General features: G+C 43.8%; 1 protein-coding gene across 2 annotated transcripts in view; it reads right to left on the bottom strand.

The window, feature by feature from the left end:
• DIS3L2 (DIS3 like 3'-5' exoribonuclease 2) overlaps positions 1-23625 on the bottom strand; it is a 179233-nt gene that overhangs the window by 53744 nt on the left and 101864 nt on the right. For both annotated transcript variants that reach the window (XM_085587227.1, XM_021544264.3), the window contains exons 12-14: positions 18507-18619; positions 11506-11613; positions 7849-8082 (exon numbers count right to left, since the gene is read on the bottom strand). In XM_085587227.1, coding sequence (XP_085443353.1) covers positions 7849-8082; positions 11506-11613; positions 18507-18619 — 455 coding nt within the window. The remainder of the gene's footprint in view (positions 1-7848; positions 8083-11505; positions 11614-18506; positions 18620-23625) is intronic.

Raw genomic sequence — 23625 nt, 5'->3', positions numbered from 1 at the left:
CAGCTGGATCAAGCACTGAATTCTCTGTTCACCTGAGCTATCAGCAGCGCGTTTGGGACACATTCTACCACACTAAGCCAACACAGATGCCCTCTATTTCTCCTAGACATGCTATTTGGCACTGTCTGAGCAGATGACACTAGGCTGTCTATCACAAGGCAAGGGCAAGACCCATCTGTGAACAGTTAATCCATGGAACCAAGAGATGTGTACTTCAGGTGTGAGTTTGGAGCGCTTGCAAACACCTTCAACCTTGCTTGCAGGTCAGAATGCAATGACTGCCAGCTCACCCCCCTTCTACAATGGCTGGTCACCAACTGGATTCAATCAACAGAAAAAGCCCAGCAATTTGGAAGGTCTAATGATGAACTGCCCACTGCAACTCTGTCCCAGGCAAGCAGGAGGGACTTCCATGGGATAGCAGGCTTGGTCCTGGCACACATAGGCAAAGCCCAAGAACTGAAAATAATGGGGAGAGAGGCTACTTGTGAAACACTCCAATTGCTTCTGCACTGCAGAGATGTGCTGGCCACAGTTCAGCCCTCTTTGTTTCTCTGCTCTGAATTGTGAGATGTATCTGCTGGAGAACCAGGATAAAAAAGCCCCGTCCTTAACAGAGCCAGCAACACAGCAGAAACAAAGAAGTACCAGTTCTTATTCAACAGGCATCAGTAATGAACATGAGATGAAGAGAATGGTCAGCATTGGCCCAAGGCACTGGATTTGGCAGGGGAATCAGATAAACTGACAGCTCTGCCACCAACACACCATGTGAGCTTGGGCAACTGCTTCACCTCTTCATACCAATCCCATTGTCTGGAAGGATGGAGCCAGCCTCCCCTCTGATACTTGCTCTGAGGCTAGCAGGTGAAAGAACAACTAACACTTCTGCTGTGTCACACAGCACCTCAAAATTAAAGAAAAATACCTGTTTTTTACAGAGAAGTTCCTCAGTTTGCACGTCTGTGATAGATTTAATAGAACTCAAGGGTTAAGCTGTGTTTGTTTAGAAGAAAACCACTCGTACATCACCGGAGGTCTTGAATATCTGAGCTAGTGGCTGGAATACTTTCTCCGGGAAGAATAAAGTCATAACCCACTCTTGCATTACTGATGGTAAATTAATGCCAGAGCACCACTGTGTGGGGAGCTCCTTCCTGGCTGTGTTTGCCCAGACATCTGGCTGCAGTGGCTCCCAGCACAATGCTCCACAGCCGAGCCCTGTGCTCCAGCATCCGACTCTCCCCTCCTGCCGGAGCCAGCTCGACCATTTCACCACCTGCTCCTGCTGGGACACAGCTGCTCGGCTCGGAAAGAGCCATCGGGGAACGGTGGGACATGTGCAAGGACATCAATCCTACTCACACCCCTGGGAAGATTTCATTAAAATCCCAGGGCAAAAGACTAGATTCAGAGAGCTTTCCACTCAAAATCCTAATTTAATCAAATTATTTTAAAACCTCCTGGCAATGCAAACATTTCCATGCAAGCAGAGAGATGCTCAGCCAACATATAACATGATATAACATGATATAGCTCTCTATAACATGATCCCAGAACACCTCCATCCCATGTGGATCCTCGGCGTGTGTGCAAACTGCCGACCTCAGCTGTAGCAGCTCCTGATCACAGTGGTGACAGCTCGTATTTTCCTGCCAAGCACCATGTTCCTCTGTGGTACTACAGGGAAGACATGCTGAAAATCCTCCCTACTTTTCTGACACACCTTTGTACAGGAGTTTTGGGTACTCCTGCTGGAGAGTACCATTCCCCAGGAGGAAGCTATGGCCTCAGATGCTCATTTTGATATATTAACTGGGGCTACACAAAAGACATAAAATCCCCAGAGGAAATTAATCTCCAAGCACATCCAGCATTCCCCCAGCTGCCTTTTGTATCACACAGTATAAGTAACTATCCATAATGATCGTATAGCACCTGCTGTCCCCATTCTGGGTTTCAGTGATGTCTCTTTAACCAGACATCAAAGAGAAGGAGCAGACAATGGTGGAATTGTGATAGGAAGTGAATAGTGAAAGCTCCTTGTCAGTCTGAGTTTCCATTTATCTCACAGCCCTGTACATGCTGCCCACCCTGCCTCTGCTGGCATGTTCATGCACTTTTGCTGTAACAGCCTCTTTAGAGAGGTATCATAGCAGTTTTCAGGCTTTTATAGATGGGCCTTTTGAATTTTCTCTTGCACCAAAGCCAAGTGCCCAGCCAGGTACCTACACCTCAACCTACCCAGATGGAACCAAATCCAAGATGAATTTGGTACCAACATCATATGCCATGCAATGAGCACCACTAAGAGAGACTGACCAAGAGATGTAGACCCTGCTCTAGTCAGGGGCTGGAGAAAAGCCATTTACTTCTCCCTTGAACAGTCCATGCACTCAATGTGCAGGGCTAGCACATACAGCATCCTTGGACAGAAAACTTAAGGATCACTCTAGGGAGTAGTCAAGCCAGGACAAATCTTTCTGCCCCAACAGCATTTTAAGACATAAATTTAGAATGTGCTAGTAAAGGAAACATCTCAAACTGAAGTCTGTGCAACATTATAGCCCTTTTCTGCCCCATCTAAACACGTCTTCCAACCCTAAGTCTTCCATTCATATACTAATTAACTGTATTTTGTACACAATGACTGTTTAACCAGGATAAAAATATTTATTACTTTCAAAAAGCAAGAATAAAAGAGCTGAATGCTTACTATACAGATATCAGGCAGGAAATATGACAAAACAATTTCCCATAATTATTTCCAGCAGTTGCTCATATTGGAAAATTTTAATAATGAGAGCAATTAATTTCTGGTTCTTAAGATTTACAATTAAATAGCATTAGCAACGACAACTGTCTAAAAATACATGTTTCAGTGCTATCCCATTAGCCACAACCAAAACCAAAATCTCCCAACACAGAGTGTCACAGGCAGCGTCCTTCCTCCTCCTCGCTTTCCATGTGTGAGTGCCTTGAGTCAACTTCTCAGAGCCATTTGCACCAAGTAGGCAGACTAGGTTCTTAGGGCTTCAAAAACTATACAGAGCTGGCTACTAAATCCTGTATGTCACATACCTGGGTGGATTGGAGCTGGCATTCTGCACACATCTTGGTGTTTGGGACCCTTGTGCTTGTTTCCCTATGTTTCCTGAAGCTCTATTAAATGCTCTCTTACTTTAGCAGTACCACCAGTCTTAAATAAAGAAAGCTATTCTCAAAGATCACAGATTTCCTTATCCTCAGCAGCCATGGGACAAAACCATAGGTCTCCAGCATCCCAGAGCTACAACAATACAATTTTTACTATATCTAAGTTACTTAAAATAATACAGACCCACATGGAACAGCAACCCTTGCTCACATGACAAGACAATGGCATCATACACAAGCTGGGAGCAAGCAGAAGTGAGACTATTCAACACTTAAATTCGTGTAACACTCTCATCTTTGTCGTTTTTGTCCTTTTTTTCCTTCCCTTTTCCCACACACCTGCAAAGCTAAATGTCTGTTTTGCAGAAAACAAGGAGAAAAGCAAACAATTCAGTGCCATTAACTGGTACAATGGAAATGAACTTTGGGTTGTTCTCACAGGGAACTTTGGTCAATGCTGATGTTTTGAGCACCCAGGTATTAAGTGTGCTGGTAAAGGTAGAATCACTGGCACAGCTCACAGAGAGTTGTCATAGAGACAGATCAGCATCCCGGGGTATTCTCATTTTAAAAAGGCATAGAAATCCTTTTTAACCTGTCTTCCTGTAGGCATCTGTCCTCGTGATTCATTTCTAAACTGCTGAGGCCAAAGGAGAACCATTTATCAGCACGTCTCCTCTAGGCAGGCTGGAGCTAAGAAGCTTTTCTGCAAACTTGATGGTTTTTGCTGAAAGCAAGTTTCTATCTGATTCTCTGGCTAGTGTTTCTAAAAGCTGTGGGCTGGGGAAGTGATCCAGCTTCAAAGTAACCTGGCCAGGAAAAAAAAAATGGAAAACTGTGAGTTGTGCTCACTTTGCTTTTTAAACCAGGTCAGATCTCTGCTCCAATTCATAGACTGGGTACACCAGGAGCTGTGAGAAGACAGCACAGGGCTGGCATTTCATGGTCCTTTGCAGGAAGGAGGTGTTGGGAGGGGGAAGACAATATTGTAAAATACCTGAACATTTTATTTTAGTCACACACAAGACTTCTTGCCTTTGCACCTAAAAGCTGCAGCTCTGAATGAGAAAGCAAAGAAATACATTAATCTCTGTCTGTGTGGACAAAGTTTCATAAGCTTCTTAGCTGTTGAAGGTGCAAAGTCTTTAAACCTTTAAAACTCAGCTCAGCTGCTTTTAGGAACTAGGAAGCTGGCAGGCAGCACAGGAAACCATATTCTAGGGAAAAAGCTCCAGAAGGGGCCTATAGGGACAGCTGGATCCCCACAGAATGACAAACACGGTCCTCAGACCCAAGGTCCAATGCAGCAGGATTCCTGCAATGACAGCAGGATTCCCAGACCTCTGCAGAGGCATAAAAGAAACTGGGGAGTGGGGGGAAAGAGTGGGTCACAGGTATGTAGGTAAAATTCACAGCCAGGCTCAAATTAAAGCAAGAATTCAAAATTACACAGCCCCAGGAGACACACATATACTGACACTGAACCCACAAATCCTAAGCTTTCCAGACTGTGTACTATCTCTGTAATGTCTCACAGTCTTCTGTGTGACCCAGATATGTGATTCCAAAGCTATTAAAATATATGTTTTTTTATATAGAAGAATATTTATATTATATAGAATAATGTGTACATATATTTGTGTGTGTGTGTGTATTCTCCACACCCCAATGGATGAAGAATATTTATATATATATATTCTTCATCCGTTGAGCTATGGAGATTCCTGCTTCTAAAATTGCTGCTAAAAGATAAAACTATGGGCAAGCAGATGCTGCTCTCACATTAGGTCATAAAAAATCAGCAGTGACATTCAAAGAGGAAACATTCTTCTCAGCCCAGCAGGACCAGCCTGACACTGCTGCATCCTACTGGAGCCATCCTGTGTCAAGTCCAAGGAGCTCCCTGGCCAGCCAGTATTTCTGCAGTTATAAAGATATGCCCATGAATGGCTTCATCTGAGAAACATTCTTCGTTTTGGGGAATAAATCCTAAACTGCATAGATACTATGGGACAAATCAGTATTGTTCCAAAGAGAAAACTGAGGCAGACAGGGAGAGCACCAGCTCTAAGCCACCACAGCCAGTGGCAAAGGAGGATGAGAGATTCTTTCCCCCAGGATTTTCTTAATACCAACAGGAAGCAGAAGAACACTTCACACTGAAAAATGGCAGGGTGGAAGTAAGCAAAAGAAGTCATCACTGTTCCACCAGGAGTTACCCCATGGTAGAACTCTCAAACATAACACAATGTATAGGAAGAGGGCTCACATCCCCTGGAAAAAAAAAGCACAGGAGTCATCCATGCTCAGCCACCTCCTCCCTTAAGACTGTGAGATGATCATTTCCTTCACTCACAGATTTATTTGGAATCCGATAATTCATTGCCCCAAGCTTCCTGCTGGAGTTTGTCTTCCATTGTTCAAGATTTACGTTACTCAACAGGAAATCAGTGAGAGGTCCAGTGATTAGAAAGGTGTATTTCCCATTTGGACCCACCCTTGCTTGCTCACTTGAGGCTGGAAGTGGGACATGGCACACAACTGTGCCCATGGGAACTCAGGGAACTGGGGAAGCAAGAGTAGAGGAATTTGTCTCCTTCTATTAAGGGACACAGATTGCTTTGTCCTGCCATATGCCACTGGCCATGTCCCCAAACCTGTCCCTCACACACTCTTCATACTCAGGCCTTGGAGCAAGACTTTCTCTATGGGCTGGAGAGGGTGTAGTTTATCAAAATAAAGCTATCAGGGCAGTACTTGACTAAGTGTGGTGAAAGTGTCCCTTGATGTAAAATACGCTTCCTTCTCAAAGACCATTACTTTGACATTCTTGCCAGAGGAGAGAGATTCTGCACAGTGTAAAGTGCCACTTGTGAGATATAACTCAGTTTATCATGATGGTTTGAACTAAGCTGAGCAGGAATCAACGGCCTCTGGTGCCCTTAGCTGTGGTTTTTAATCCCAATCTCACAAATGATGCTACAATATGTTCTCTTTAATGGCTCCTCTGTAGGAGCACAGAGCAAAACAAAACACAGCTAATCTTTTATGGGCTATCACTGGAACAGGATGCTTCCCTGGCCAAATCCTCTGATTGAAAATGTCACAGCTGGTTTAAAACATATTCCCCCTGAGGTTAGTTTGATAACAGGTAACTCAACTCAGAAGCACACAGCTAGCAGTCAGCACTACACTCTAACAGTGACTTGTGGAAGGCAGCTGGTGACCTTTCTGGGCCACAGCTCCCAGTCACCATGGACCCTTTTTCCAGGCCAGATAGCTCCAAGCCTTCCCAGGCAGCTAATCTTGTGCAAAAGCTGTGATTTTTATGTTTCTCTAGCATTCAGGGTGTGCTTGGGAACAAAAGCCCAGTTTATTAGCAATTTTACACTAAACCTCAAAGAAGAAAGTCTCTGTTCCAGAAAAGGCTTGAGAAAACTTCAAAGTGGAAGTTTGATTTCCAAAAAATAATTTTCAAATTAATTTAGGGGGACCTTAAGCAAATGTCCTTGCTCCAGGCTCACTTAAATGTGCTGAACCAAGTCCTCCATGACCTCCTACAACAGATGTAGGCAAGATAGCCTCAGATACTACACTGCCTACAGCAGAAGGTTTATCCTAAAATAAAAAACTCCTCTGCTGAAACTCAAGATACAAATTTGTCATTCTGTCCATCTTAGACATGGGGGAAAGGACATTGCCTCTTCTTCACAGCAGCTCCACCAGAATGATGGGGAAGGCCACAGATTATAGACACTTCTTGCTCATGTTGCTCTGCAATAATTTCTCTAAAATTTGACTTTCTTGCAATTGGAGACAACACCACAATGCTGAATAAAATGGAAGAGTTACAACATATGTCTTACATACAATAGCCCTGTTTACACCACTCCTAGTTTCTTTCTCAGCAATATCCTTATGTTGACTCACACTCCTTTTGCAAAATGAAACAATAGAGCTTCCTTATATTAAGAGGTTATTTTGTCTACTGCTCAGGAAGACCACTGGGTTCTAGCAATTACTGGAACCTCTTATCCACAAAAACTATCATAAGCCACCTAAGAGCAGCTGAACATGATGCAAAAGTATTTTTTGCTGTGATAGCCTAAAATATCTGGATCTCCTTGTAAAATAGAAATGACACATACCACTACTGATACAAGATTATTTAAATCACCCTAGACAGAAACCCTCCCCACTAGCATTTTTTCCTCTGAAACACACCCAACAGTTACAAGTAGGAGCTTAGATAACATTTAGCCATTTTCCCAGCACAGAGAACTGCTATGAAAGCTGTAGAAAACAAGAATATTGCAAGCATAGAAAAAAATGTGGAGGATGAGCCTTTCCCAGTGAAATGTGCACTAATATCTGAACTGCATGATAATGAAGGACACTGTCATGATTTGTTTCACTCTATGAATTACCCAGTCCAACAGGGTTTTAGGATTTTGAAAAATGCTGGAAAATGGATCACTCCTTAAAAAACAGGGATTTTTTTCTTTTCATCCTACTTACTGCTTATGGTACATAATTTAATGCCACTCTTAAGACAACACTGGCGCTCAAACCTGACTTTCTGTTCCAGCCTTGATTTTACCCTTTGAGTTTTCAGACTGGCCAGGAAATTCTTAGAGAGTACAAGGTGAAATTGCTTTGGTGAAGGCTGAAGGGGCTGGACTTACTCCTTACCTGGTCTAAGTGCAGGGCACCCTCGGTGAAGCGCTGCTTGCGCAGGCGCTGCGCGACTCGATGCAGGCTCAGCACAGCCTCCTGGATCTCGGCTATCGAGTGCTCAGGTGAGACAGGGGGGAGCTCTTCAGGTGACAACACCTTCCCAGGGCTGTCAATCATGCTCTGGGCATGGTCATAGCTGAGCTTCATGCAGGAGCAGATGACCGTCCGCCCAAACCACTCCTCGAGGATCTGCAAAATTGCCACATGAAAATTGATTTGAGGACTCATTCTTCCAGTGCACAAAAGCTTGGGATGCTGCACAAACACTGGGAGGGATGACAGCAGACTTCCCCTCTACCTGTGATCTCTGAGTGAAGATCTTGTCCTACCGAGACCTTCAGGTCTTTTGCCCATGCAGATTCTCTAGCATCTAGTAATGCAAGTATATGCAAGTAACAGGTAACAATATATTGTGCATTTACATAGGAGACTGCTTGGATCTCCCTCCTCTGCCTGACTTCCCCTCTCCACAGAGCTCCAAGAACTACAGACCATGTGGGAGCTGAAACCAGTCTGTTGACTCACAGGTTACCAGGTGCAGGAGTGACAAGCAGACACACACATGCCAGAGAGGTTCTCCTGCCTAAAACACAGAAGAATGACTTAAAGTCTGGCCACCAGGGCACGAGGGGCTGGCCTTAAAATATTGTTTTCAGGAGTACTGCAGGAACCCCAACATCTGACTAGCACTTGTGAAAGTGTCTGAGTAGGAATTCAGTAGGTCTGGAGGAGAGAGGGACAGTCACTGACTCCTTGCTTCTCTGATCATGTCCATGGTTCTAGGTCCAAACTCAAGCCAGGAACCTTTCTGGGCTTCGAAACTACTTTGGAATTGAGAGGAAAATATTCAATAAGATGCTTATAAAATTATTTTATTTTAAACTAGAAGCCTCCCTAAAAGAATAGCAATGTAAAAGTAGGAATTCAGAATTATTTCCTAAAGCAGACAGGAAAACCTATTTTCATCTGAGATATATAAGAGAATCAATCCAGCAGCTCATCAAGACAGTGATAAAGTGCTGAGGGACATAGGCAGAAGGATCTTCACAAAAGCAAAGAACATTGGCATGAAGGGCTCTGGAGACAGATGGAGTTTGTGATAAACCATTCAATGCACAGGTGCTCAGAGAATGATTGAAGAATTGTAATTCTGCCTTAGCTGCCAGTGTCACCTTACCCCTTCATCAGCCCAACAGGGCAAGGTAAATTCTGCAAGTGACAGTGTCCAGGGAGAGGAGTGAGCTCTCTGTGACAGCCTCATCAAGGACACTGCTTCAGAGACAAACATTCCTCTTAACAGGAAGGGACTGATTCCCAAAACACCTTTGCTGCTTCCTTTCCTAATACATCACAGAGGAGCTTTATAACTCAGCAATTCAGAGCTCTGAAAGTCACAGGCTTTTAAGCTTATTTCTACCTTGAAAGTGCTTTAGTAGCAGAGATGCAGCAAGTAGCATCTTGTAATATAAAGTGCTCTGACCATCAGCTCATGGTTATTCTCTGTGTCTCTTCCTCTGTGCTGTGGAGAAAGAAAGGAAGAGAAAGCCACAAAGCTGGACAGAGATGTTGTGACAGTGGTGAGTGGTGGCAGCACCTGCTCTGTATTCTGCTCCATTTGCTCAATGCAGTTCAGCTTCTTATGGTGATGGGGGATGCGTGTCCAGTAGGAACACTTCTCCTTTGGAAACCAGTTCTCCTTTGGAAACCCCAGCAGGAGAATGGGCAAGCTCCCATGGGCTGGCCCATGTACCATGGCTGAGGGATGGGCAAGGCACAGTGGAGGAGCAGCATCTGGGGGTTGTGGGCTGGGACCTAGAGATTACAATGAGTAGCCCACAAGATCAGTGTGCAAGGTCTCTCCCATCACAGCAAACCTGGTGCACCCAGAGTCCACAGAGCACCAACATCTAAAGGATTTCTAAAATTATGACAAGGTTTCCCCACTTCTGCCTACTTTTGAGAAAAACTCATGGTCCTGAGCAATACCCTGTCCTCACTGTCATTGCTCTCATGGCTCTCCACCAGCAGCTGAGGTTCAAGGGCTGTGCTGGGGCCTCTGACTCACCTCCCTTTCACCCAGCAGACCATGGGGGAGCATGTGATCCTGTTTGCACTGAGATACAGGTATAGTAACACCTAGAAATACCAGCTTTCAGAAGAATGCCCTCCTGGGAAAAAGCCCTACTACCACTTTTCCTCTTGGAAAGAAAAAATTCTTCTCCAGTCTTCACCTGACATCCACATCAAGTGACCTCAAGTAAGACTAACCCTGAAAAGCCTTGTAGGAGAAACCAGTTTGCTGAGATGGCCACAGGCAGTCTGCTCTCCCAGGGACAGCATGGCCACAGCCCACACCACTCAATTCAGCTGAATGCTACAGCTCCTCTATTTTCCCTCTGGTCAGACAGGGTTGGATTGAGCACTGCTTGAAACACAGCAGATATATTGCATGGGACAAGAGACAAGATGTAATTAAAGGCTTATTTTAATTAAGACTTGACCTTTAGCTGTTCAAAGACAACTCAGAGTCAATAAAAGCTCTACCTAGTAGCTACTCTTAAAGGTCTCATGAGCAATCATGCTGTTGCTACAGGAAGGGGAACACTTTTCACAGCAGAAAAATACAACACACCTAAGTGCCAGAGCAGAGGTTCACTGCAGAAATGCAGAATCAGGACTGCAACTGTATTTTGCTAAAGCACAAAGATAGATTCAGCATCCTTTAGAGCAGCTGGGACAATAATAAGGAGGTGAATCTTAGTGAAAAATTATCAAATTGGCACAAGAAATACTGTCTACAGAAAGAGTTGTATATGAGCACGAGTTGTATATGTAACAACAATGGTTAAAAAACCTCTGAGTACAAAAAGTGTATTTTGCACAGACTGAAGAGTGCTCTGGTACTGCCAGTCTTTAGTCCTCCCTGATTAGTAAGGGGAGATTAGTAAAAGGACCCTGTGATCACCAGAGAGAAGATTTTAGGGTAACAAAGAGTGTGGGAGAGAAATAGGGAGGGGAGTGGTGGTGGGGAGCTGAAGGCAGCTCAGTGCATCAACAAACAGCCTCACCAACTGCTCCCTGGAAATAACACATGCAGAGGGGATAGAGCCATGCCTTTGCTGAAGGGCTATCATGCTTTATTTGGATAGATGTCATTTGCAGCTCTGAAGAGGAATTAAACAGCCTGTTTACCAGAGAGGCCACAGAGGCAATACTGCTGCATCCGCCGCACTGCACAACTGCCTGTGAGCACGAGGCAGGCCTGGAGTCAGGGCACATCTCATCCCACCCAAACCATTAGCTCTGAATTGCTGCTGGAGGTAAGACATTAAATGGTTGGGTGACCTGGCAAGGAGCAGGACATTCTCCATTCCTGAGACTCATACAAATATTCATCCCTTCCCAACAATGTTGAGGGATTATTCCAGTTAGAAATTCCACTGTATGTCATCAGCAGGACAAGACACAGGGACAATCCTACATCCTCCAGTATTTTTTCACCTTTCCTAGCCACCTGAGTGTTGAGGGATGACATTTTTACCACTACAAGAGCAGGGACTGGCCACCAAGGGAGGACTGATTAGCAGGGTGACTGCCTGCTGCCTAAGGTACCTTGCCTTCCGGAGTCAACTTCCAAATCACAGAGAATGTCAGTCTGTCTTGCATGGGATTGAGACTGCAGAGCTCCTCACAGAGCAGCCTGGGAAGCATTGGGATCACCTGCAAGAGAAGAGAGCCTTGGTGAGACACAAGCTTTTAGTGTGGACAAGCTTCCCTGACCAGCTGGTAAAGAGAAAATGTGTTAAGCTGTCAACATCACGTTCTCTGTGGCAGGAGTGGCCACGTCACAGCTCTGGGATGCATCAGCCATGCCAGAGCTGTATCACATGGCAGACAGCGTGCTGGCATGGAATGAGGAAATAAACCAAATCCTCTGAAATGAGAGGATTTCAGACATGGCTAGGGCCACCAACATCCACATCAGTCCCGTCCCTCAATAAGACCAGAGGCAGTTTTAAGTCTCCAACCTGGGAATCATTCCCAGTGCTCCCCTCTGAAGAATGGAGGGGAGTAATGTGCATCCTTGGTTATGCAAACAGTTACACTGCAACTTTTAAGGTCACAAAGTTCGCTCTGTTTTCCACTTCTTTGGCACTGAAAAGAATGAGGAAGGGCACATCAGGAAATTTAGTGTTGAAGAAACATGGTCCTGGCATTCAGGAGGTGAAGAGGTTGGATTGGAGAACCAGGTTTCTTGCTTTCCCACTGAATACCATGTAACCAAGAAGTAAATTAAAGTCTGCTCTCTGTAAAGCATAAATTAAACCTCTCAGGCAACACAGGAGCCATGCTTGGCTTCAATAAAGATTGAACCATGCTTTACAGCATAGACAGGAACTTGTAGATGTAGGTGAGATAAACAAAAGTACCTGTGTTATGACTATTAACCATGCTGTTTGCAAATGGAGAACAATTACTTTATTATACTCAAAATTTGAACAAAATTTATGTCAGCCAACATAAATTTCTGCAGGATTTTTAACCCATGTCCTAATTCCTTACAATTAATGAATACTTCTGCTGCTGAACGTTGAATTACCAAATCCCAAATTACTCACCTGACTACACCAACAAAGCTAAAGCTTTTGAGCATATTCATGCTAGAGCAAACCTGAGTAGCTCCAAGGGTTTCCACCATCCCTGAGTTATTTCCTAAGTGAAGTCTGTATTAAAGATAATTTTTAGCAGCTGCTTAATGAAGCAAAACTCATTATTTGAGTTCCACTTCTGACTTCCCTTCTCATTATTTACCTTTGTGAAGAAGCAATAACTGCCCTCAAAAAACCACTACATTACTCCTATGGTCTATTTTGAGTGGCAACATGGAATGGTGCTGTTCAGAAAAACAGGGAGAAATGCTCTATTTGTGTGCCGTAAAGTAATTTAGCTATTTAATTTAGTTTCCATTTTGACAGCTCTGTGTGCCAGCCTGTAAATATAGGACCAGCAGGAAGCTGACTGGCATACAAATCCCAGCTCTTCCAAACTCTGACACCTATTTAGTGATTCCAGAGATAACTTTTTCTACCTGGAGGCAGGAGAACCACTGTTCTTCAAAACAGGATGAAAAAACAGTCTCAGGTGCCTGTTTTCTCCTCAGGTGCACCCACTTTACACTTACCTTTTGCTTTGAAGGAAAGACTTAAAATATTTAATCATATTTGTTGTTTGGCACCAGAAAATTGCTATAAATCCCTTCTAACTGTGGTGCACAGTAGTGCCAAAAGGTTAAATGTATGGTCTGGGGCTCTCAGGGGTCACACCATGAATCAGCAGCCCTGGTTCTCTGGAAGGTCACAAGGGCACAGCTTGTGATAAGCTGTTTCCTGCAACACAAAGGCTGCCAGCTCTGTTACTGCAGTTGCAAACAGAATGTTAACAATACTGCTACATTCATAACTCACTGCCCAGTACGTGAGCCTGCCCATGCTGCCTGGAAGGACCTGCACCACAAGGGTATAAATTCAGTGTGATGCTAACCCATATCAGAAAAGAGAGAAAATATCTTTACAGATTCTGGGAAATCCCTGCCTGCCTAAGATCACCCAAGACCACCTTAAGACCCAGAAGTTCAGGTCACAGTGAACAAAGTGCTGGTAATTTACTAAAAGTTCCCATGCCCTTTCCCACCTGAATTAAAAGCTGCTTTTCTCTCTGTCCCCAACTCTGATCATCTGATAGTGATCTGTACTTACTGAATATTTGTGTGCCTTTGCACATCCTCTTTCCCTTCACATCTCCTGGAGCAATACCAGTTTGCTAGAAAAATGCCTACATGGAACACAAAAGCCCATGCTCGCTTTAAGTGTACTCGAGTAGGATTAATATCCGATTCAAGAGGCTGTAATTCAATGGAAGGGCTTTCAATGATGTGAAACATAAGCAAAGCTTTAACTCAGATCATAATTACAGCACTAAACACTCACCAAGCAATTAGCTCTAACAAATCTACTGTTAGGGAAGCATCAGCCTGTGTTACCTTTGTTTTACAGGAGAGAAACTTTAGGCCAAGTAACTTAACCTAAGCCACGGAGGAAGTCTCATGGGAGAGTAAGAATGCAATCAACCTTTTCCTGGGCTCAGAAAACACATACATAACATAACCTGACCTTGCACTGAAGGTATTTCAATTTATTCCACCTTACTGAATTAAAAGAAACCTGTTTCCAGCACCACAACAGTCTTGGCTGACCGCCTCCTGCTTTAACATCATGATTCCTCTTTACCCTCTACATGGAGTATAAACATACTGTCACAAGGCACAGGAGTTTAAGTTATAAATATACATTTACTTTTTCCTTAACATGTTACAGTCACAGCCTGAAAGGATTCCCAGTAACTGCAAGCCCAGCATTTAACATACAAAGATGTCACAATTGTGTCACACTCAGAAAGCAAGATGTTCCAGGAGTGATCCCAGGGGCTGCCCAGAGGAACTCTGGCAACAGGATTATCTCCATCTCTTTCTGACAGAGACACGGGATGAGAGATTTCCCTAAGCACATCTTTAATGTCCAGATTTGCAGAATATCAGAGTTGTGTCGAATTGCCTTGAATAATCCAGAGGTTGCCCGACACCTTTTTAATGCTCTGCCCTTCCCGTGACTGTCTGCCAAGAGCCAGCAGTGGCTGCCAGCTGTCCTGTGGAGTGCCAGGGCATGCAGGAATCCAGCAAGCTGAAATGCTGCCGAGGGATAGCACCTCCAGTGGGAAGTGGTTTCCTTGGCAAATTGCTACGGATGTGCCGATGTTGGGGATCGCATCATTCAGCTTGATTTTACTGCAGATGGAAATAAAGTCACCTGGGCTTATACAGGGGTCATAAACCTGGAATAAGAGGTTTATAAATGTAGCTGAATCTAGAAATGCAGTTGGAGAGGCTCAGCAGGGCTAGACAAAAAAAAATTTACAATATAAAAGTATAAAAGGAGCTACACTCCCGAGGAAATCCTTTCTAGTGAATGTGCCATAGGAACCAGGGCCTGGGTGGTGAGAGCTTGTCTGGTTTTAAACCCCTCTATCAGTCAGGCTAATAAAAGATATCATCTCTCCCCACAAGCCAAGCAGTGCCCAAGAGACACTGGAAAGGGCACTTCTTTGAGTAGAAGGCTGGTATCAATGCTAGCAGCTGCAAGTCTGCATTGCAAATCAAACCACAGACAAACAATCTCTCCCTATTTCCAAGTCCTAAATGCAAAGTCTTCAGCACTACCCTCGAGACTCAGCTGTCCAGCACTGCCTGACAGCCTGCTCCATGCTCCTGGTTCTCCCTGCAGGCAGCCACACATCCCAGAAAGCCAAAGCAATGGCACCACTGGAAAACCAAAGTGAGAGAGGGCACTTCTGGGGCTGGGGGGGTCCTACACACCATCATGCTGGCACTATAAAACAGATGGACCTGTGATCATGGCTGGTCACACTGCTTAGCAGCTGGCTCCTCTGCAGGGGAAGATCCAAATCCCTGCTTGTGAGAGCCCTGGGGTTTGTTTTGTTTTGTCTCTTCAACTAATAAAGTGCTTCCAGAAACCAAATGTGAGTTTCCAGTCTCAGACTTATTTCTAGGGAGCTGGGCAGGAGAGGGAGCAATCACATGCATGCTGGGATGATAAAAATTCTTGTTCCCTATAAAATCAGAAACATCTGCTGCAACCAGGACTAACTCAGTGGCCAGGTTCAGAGCAGGTTAGCCCAGAGCACCTCTGATCAATGGACTCACTGCAGCAGCTTTTCAAGGAATAAAAGGGGAAAACTGGTCAGCCAACCAAAGGGAAAAAAAAAAACAAACTCTGCTCAAGCATAATCCCTTATCTTCACAAAGTTACATGAGCAATTTTGCTCCCTTCAAACAATTTCATTCTGCTGGCATCTGCTTTGGCTGCCCCTTAATTCTTGGCTCAGGTTGATTATGACCAGCACTGACTCCCAAGGTGATCCTTCTCCCACAATCAATCCAATAGGGAGGAACTGTATTAACCAAGAGTTTCCACTAGAGCTGGTAGGAGAATGCTGTAGTTCAACAGTGGACTCAGCAAGTCTCTTGCTTGTACACTAAAAGTCACTCAAAGGAAATAGGCAATTTGTTTATGAGCCAAGATTTCTCCTCAGGAGTTGTATCAACACTTCCATGAATTCAGAGTTTGAGCAACTCTTTGTTACTCAGCCTTAGTTATCAAAATATCAACACCCTGACAACCTGCTGGTGTCAAAAGTGAATGTCTTGAAGTCCTTGGATTCAACATGAAGATAGGCTTACAGTTCTGATCTTTGATCTCCAGTGTAAAATAGGACCAGTAAAATATTATAGGGATTTATGGCTGAACTCTCACTCAAGCTGCTTCACACCTAAAATAACACCGTGAGATGTGCCAAGAAAAGAGGAAACTGTTTAGGTTTTCTTGCTTCTTAAAACCTGATACATTCTTATTTCAAAGACTTTTGACTTCTATTAAATAGACCACTAACAATTACACAATAACTCCTCTTCTGGTTCAGGAAAATTAAATATGTGGCTTTATTTAACTTCTTTTGGAGGATTAGCATGGTGCTAACCTCTCACAGAATCACAGCTCTCTTAGGAAACAGTTTCATCAAAGGAAAGCATATTTTTTACAGGAGTCATGATACCATCTTGTTTCAGATAGTCTGGCTGCATTTCTTTGCCCAACCCCTCTTTCCTCTTCATCTCTTGCAATTAAAATATTGCAAATTTCATCATCTAACCTAGTCGGTTGTTTTCAAAATGTGTTTTCAGCAGGCCAGAAGTGTGGGTAAAACACTAATCCTGACTGCTGGGCCACAATAGTTGAAGATGAATTGAAGATTAGGGGCAGCAGGTAACTTACGCTGGCATTTCACAGGAGTGGCAGTGCTGGAGGGAAAAGGCACTTTGAAAGAAAATTCAGTTAGCTTCTGCATCCAACTAGATTTTCATGAAAAATGTCTCCTTTCTTTATAAAATTCTTCCTTCTCTGTTGACTAGAAGAATCACATGGCCTCAAACCACAATATTTTGACTTGGAAATACTGCCACAACATCCTCCTGGAGTACAGCTTTGACATCCCCCCTAGGCCAGCCCACATCTCCCATCATCAAATCATCCATCAGAGGGGGAAGCCAAGGGCTTATCACTGGAGAGACTGCAGAATTGGGAAGACTGGTGCCAGAACTGTTTCCATGAGATACACATTGCTTGCCCCTTGTGGAGAACAGCAAGAACAGAAACAGAGGTCTCCCAGCACGGAGCAACTGTGTGCTGTTTGTGTCACTACCAGTGACCCAGTGGGGACACTTTGGCATTGCTGTCACGGTGGTTCCACAGGGAGCTGAAACCCACCAGACTCCCTGAGGCCCCCAAAGCTGTGCCTTGCTGCTTCCACACAAAGAAAGCTATGGAAGAGCTGCTAAAGGTAAACAGCTTGATATCAAACCATTAATTTGATTCCACTAGTGTAACATAAATCATTTTATCATCCAGAAAGTGAAGAGAGGACACAGGAAGCTACTGAAACAAGCATCATTACAAAAACCTCCCCAGATAACAACCCTGAAAACATCAAGGAAGGGAAGGGACAGGAAGAATCACTCCTAATCCTAAGTAGCAAGTAGGACACACTTATTTATTACAGAAAAGATGTCCTGTCATTTCAGAAGGGGCTGTGGAGACAAGGACTTCAGTCTGACTGAATGGGAGTGTGGCAAGAGGCAGATTAATCTGCTCCATGAAACTGCCTCAACACTCCTCTTCATGCAGCTGATGCCTCAAGCCTGCACAGGACACTGACAGCCAAGTTTGCCAGCTTCCCTCCATGTACAGTGTCAGTGGTATCTGATGAGCTACAAGGTGTTTCTTCACATTCAACTGAAAATGAGACAGCCACAGACAAAGCCTACACATTTCCTTTCCAGCAATGTTAAACCTGAACCTGTTCATTTGTAAAGCTTAGGAGTCAACTTTAAACTTGAGCCTAACATTTGATTCTGGTAAGCTAAAATCAGTATCATTTCAAGCATCTTTTCACTGCATGATGAAGGAACACTATTCCTCTGTTATTTGGGATATCTAGATAAAGAGTGTGAACCTTTTGTTCTACCTTAAGATGCTTGTTTTTTGTTTGTTTGAGTGTTATACACCCCACTCTGACACAAATCCATTTCTTGGAGGGATTAGCTGGACTCTTGCACCAAAGGCAAGACAAAATCCTCCACATCTGCCAATCTGAAGCCCCCAAGAGCAAACCAGAGGAGCCAGCTTGGGTGTATCAGGCTTGGCTCAGGTCAGCACTGAGCTGGTGAGCCCTGGCACATGTGGGGCACTCCTGACCACAGTCAGAGGGTCACAAGCTGCTGTTCCACCCCAGCCTCTCTCCATAAGCTCCAAGGTAGTGAGCAGCTATGCCAGCTTCTGTGTTTCCATCAACTTACTCATTTTTGGAGGTGTCCTGCAATAACAGCCAGATTTAGACTGTGAACTTCTGAAAACAAACCTTGCAAATGAATTTATGGTAAATGGGAGGCACAGCCATCAGACAAACAAAGGAAAAGCTGTCCTTACCTTCTGCACCAGATAGACACTGGTGGCCCTTTCACTTGCTACTTTATCCAGTGCTGTGTCTTCCAGTACGAAGTAGCTCACATCTGCGATGTGGACTCCCACTTCCAAGTTCCCTGCAATTGCACAAGAAGTCAGTAGGCTGTGAGCAGAAATGAACTGCTGACATATTTAACTCTGACTCCTCTCCCCCTCCCCCAGTGCTACCACAACCTTTCTGCTTTACACTGAAATCTCACAACTCATACTTCTTTCCACTACTTCCACCCAGGATGAAAACTGTGGTCTCTCAGGATGCTCTCAAATTCACCACCACTGTGGCTACAACATACCAGTGAATGTACATAGAAGTGAATCCTCAAATACAGAGGTGGAAATGTGAAAACCCTTCAAAATCATGTGGATAAATCTTTCCAGGTAGGAGCTTGTAATAGTGAGCCCAGTCAGGCACTGCAGGATCCCATTTCCCTCGTATGGAGCAGTCACACACTTTTGGGTTATCAGAACTGCACCAACCTGGCTGAGCCCAATTTGCTGCTGGGGATGTGAGAAGTCTTCAATTACTTTGGATTAGACTATGCAGAAGTGCACCTTGCCACTAGAAGAATATTTCCACCCTTACCCTGCCTTTTCTTCAGATTTGGCCTCTGATCCTTTAATTTGAGTCCAGTTTAAAAGCATCTTAAGTCAAAAGTTAGGCTGGAGAGGAGTACTACTGAGGTTTATCGTGAGGTTTTGGCAGTAATTTGGATTTGGAAGTAGTGATCATCCTCAGCTTTGGAAGTAATTAGTACCTGAATCCAAGAAATTCAGGTTTGCTAATCCTCAAAGCAGCCTATTGACCTTTGTTTTCTCTGGAAGGACTAGGCTGGATTTGAGGTGCTTATTTGTAGAATAGTTCTAAGTGCAGCGGGTTCCTAATTATAACACTTGGTTCTTTAGAGGAATTCACTAACCCCTCGGTATCTATAAATATTTTTTCTTTCCTTGATTTTTTTAAAGAGACAAAGTAATAAGATCCCATGCTGGTGACAATCCTGTTTATTTATACACCTTGCAAAGAACATTATCAAAGCCCTTCTCTCAAGTGTCACGTTTTTGAAGGATAAATGGTTCATAGCTGTTGTCATTAAGCAGTACATGTGCCTGTGTGCCCTTCTGATGGATACCAGAACAGGATTTCAGCAGAGCAGGAGTGGAAACAGATGAAGAGGAAGCATGAGAAGGTTCAGCCTCCTATTAGTGGGAGACACCCAGCCCACTGTGGCCCAGCTGGGAACTCAGGGAAACAAGTACCAGCCCACCCTGCAGAGCTGCTTGACTTCATAACGATTTAACCTCATTAAGCCATGTTTGCACAGCACTGTGAGTACACAAAGCATAATCTTGCTTTTTGAGCAGCCTTTGTGCACTCGACAGAGCACAGATCTAAAGGTAGCAGTAACACACATGGAAGGCAGGAGGGATGGGATTTAGATGTGCCCACATAACCTCCAGCCACTGGAAGGGCCCGCAGAGACTAAATATGATGGCAGCAGGGAGAGAGGGCAATAATCCCATCGCACACCAAGGGACAAATTCCACCACTTGTCAGGAAGCTGGGAGCAAAGCCTGCAGATTAAATGGTTCACCTCAGAAAGCTGCCTACAGCTGTGTTGTGATATTATCACATGCCTTGAAAGCTGCTCTACATGGATTAGGCATCCAAGCCTGAAACTACTTAGACAGTAAGTCTTAGACCAACAGTTCAACCAACAGGTTTAATATTACACACACTCGAAGCCAACACACTCAGAAGGTAAAAAAATATTGAATACTTTGAAGTCAATATTGTAACGTATTGACCCTGCAGGCAAATATTGACTAAAGGAAAAGGAGAGGGGGTCATTACATCATGCCTTTAATCACACTTTAATTCAATATGTGCACTGTACATACATGAACTTTTTGTCCTCGATAGAAAATCGACAAACCAAGAAAGACCTCATTGCATGAGATAATAAAACAAGGAGTCAGCCAACGAAAACACACTGAGCAGAGTTAAATTTCATTCAGGTTTCCCACCAGAGCTTCTAAAAGCTGGGGTCAGTGTGAACCCCTTGCTTTTGAACTTTTAATGGAAATTCTATCTAAATATTTTCTTACATACATTGACATAATGCAAACTGGCAGCTCTTGGGTTTGTCTTGCTCATGTATGAATCACCCTATCTCTCTCACCCCCAAAATATTCAGACCAAGAGAACTTGAAGATACAGCACAGTGATTAACCAATCTGATTTCTCTCAAATCATTGCTTTTGAATGTGCCAGACAAAATACCAGTACAGAAATACCTTCCTGCTGCTCTCTCCCTGGTTTATTTGCTAATTAAAGTGAAAGAGCATTGTGGATAGAGAAATACTATTCACTAGAATTCTGTTCCAGGTCCACAAACTGTTTTTCTAGTCTCATTAATTTTTATGACAAAGTCACAAAAGGAACATTTCACATTGTAAGTCTCATGTTATTTCCCAAGGAAAGGAAAAAAAAAAGAGAAAAATGGCCTAAAAGGGAAAGACAATTTAACCAGGAGTCATGAATTTAAAAAGTCTTGTCAAAGAGATCAGAGGAAAGGGGTAGAGGGTGGATACCACATGGACCACACACCATAGGCTACTACACATGGTCTACTTGACACCCATTCTGTTGAAAAAATATGCTTTTCCAGCAAATAAAGGCTTCAAACCTTGCCATGTAGCTCTCCATTGTGACATACTTTTTATATCCTAAATTTCTTGAAGAAAAAAGTACTTCTACAAATTACAAATTTTTTTCATCCCAAATTCTCTAACAGGGAACTTAAAGCTGCACAGCAACCCCTTATGCTAGGCATACACTACCAGTATAAGGCTAGGGGTTTTTTTAATGAATTTACATTAAAATGTGCAGAAGATTAAGCCAGGCACTTCATATGCAGCCATTAAAGCAATAGCTGCAGGGAGCATCTATTGCAATGAAAAATGCTGAAGGCACTTGGATGACTTCTTTCACTCAGGATCTCTGGGACTCTTTCATTTAAAATAATTTCTTCTGAACATGGATGCAAAACTGTCATACCATTCAAACCCTACCACTGCAAAGCTGCTCTTGGGAGATGTTTAGCAACAGACAATGCAGTTTAGAATCAAGCAAGGCATGTTTTATTAACCAGCTGAACCCTATCAGCTCCTCTGCAGCTACAGAGATGTGGTGACAGAGATGGAGACGGGAGCATTGTCTGAAATTACACCACAGCACTGCAAAACCCAGTGAAGAGCCCCTTTGCAATGAGGAGCTCTCCCGAGATCTGAAGCAGAAAGGGAAAGGGCTGGGCACTCAGCCACCCAATCCTCCCTGGGCCAATGCTCTGTGCCAGCAGGACAGGACTTGTCACCTTACTGCAAACAACACAGCTGTGATGCCACAAGCAGAGAGGACAATTTCCCTTTCATTTATCATCACGTGCCTGTGAGAATGGCAGAACAGAATGGACCTGGGTCTCACCAACTCTCTGGGAGCCTAGATCCCCTCTTGGAGCTCACCAAGTGACAGAGCCATGAATGGCAGGGCTCCCCCAGCACAATGGGTGCACAGCTGTTCAGCTCCTTGAGCTGAGGATCCGGCTTGTTTGAACCCACCCCAAAATCTCCTGTACATCAGTATGACACTAAAATCAAAGGAGAGCAGTGGCACCTTGCAGAAGAACAAAGAACATGTTGTTTCTTTTTTTTGTTGATGTTTCTTTTTTTGTTTCTGGTTTTTTGGTTTTTTTTTTTGCTGATGATCTCATTCTTTATGACACATCAGTTTAGAGAACTTACTTCCTTCTTTATTGAAAAAAATATAAACAAAAAAGGATTAGTAAGAAGGATCTGGAAGAGAAGGAAAAGGCATTTTCAGCCTGTAAATGTCTCATAAGAACTGTCAACCCAGCAGGTCACATCAAGCACTTGCCCCTGGAATTAGAAAGTTGAGCTGAGTGCATTTGAACAGCATGTGAGGGAATACATTGGAAGCAAATCCCTCTTCCTTGTCAACAGCAACCCTACTCAGTCATAGCACAAATCCAGAGACAAAGCAATTTCACTTCACACCCTAGCATATGTGAATTTTAGGGCCATATAACTGAAAAAGGCAGCTCTTCAAGGATAAAACATCAGAAAGTATTTCTCTACATGCAGACACACTCTTATTTATTTCCACCTCACCTTCAAGCATCATCATTCTCAGAAGGGAAGTCAAACATGAGCAAACATGTTAAGTCATCTTAAAATCAAATAACAGGGTTTTTGTATTAACCCCTGTTTCCCACACTGTCTTCACCCTTCAGTGAGATACAGAAGAGTTCAAAGCAAATTGCAAAGTGTTTGCTCTACCCAGAAAACAGCCAACTACCCACCTGCTGCCAGCAGGTCAGGGCAGTCCCAAGATGACCCTAGTTAGACCAAACTCTTGCAGCAAATAATTATAACTCTTTCCCATTCCACAGCCCTGGGGGTAGCATGCTGTTGCTCTTATCTGCTAAGTAATATTTAGCACCTTGCAAAAGTATGAAAAACTTGCATAAAGAGAGAGAAATGAGGCCTTTAACCTACATGCATATTTTGGTGCTATTGGCAGCGCTACAGAGATCAGGAGTCTTCATCAAGGGGGAGCACAGTGTCTGCCACAGAGGGTCACAGTTACAGAGGGGACACTCAGAGGGGCTGCAGACCATAAAGGGGTGGACATAAACCCAGTGGAAGTTGCACTGAAGCAGAAATTGGCACCAAGACTTGGGGAAGCTGCTGGAAACAGGTAGGGGCCATCACAGACCCTTAAATGAATGACATGATCCAAATATTTCTGCTTCTCTTTGGCATGTGTATGAACATATAAAGCTCAAGGGTTATAGGAGTGACCATCTTGGGACAGAGAGAGAGAAGAAAAGAGAGAGAAGAGAGAAAGACTGATTAGGAGAGAAGAGCAAGTGGGAAAGCGAAGAAAACACAAGATGGAGAAGTGGAGGAAAAGACTAAAATATAAAAGTGGAACCATGGAAAGAGCAAGTTTTTTGTCTGCTCTAGAGTCTGAAGGCAAATGTGGGTAGTTTTAATTCTTAGC

The sequence above is a fragment of the Lonchura striata genome, chromosome 9 (genome assembly GCF_050655825.1).
Source record: "Lonchura striata isolate lonStrDom1 chromosome 9, ASM5065582v1, whole genome shotgun sequence".
Classification (NCBI taxonomy): Eukaryota; Metazoa; Chordata; class Aves; order Passeriformes; family Estrildidae; genus Lonchura; species Lonchura striata.
Note: the sequence above shows the minus strand (reverse complement) of the source record. Positions and strands in the feature narration are given on the sequence as shown.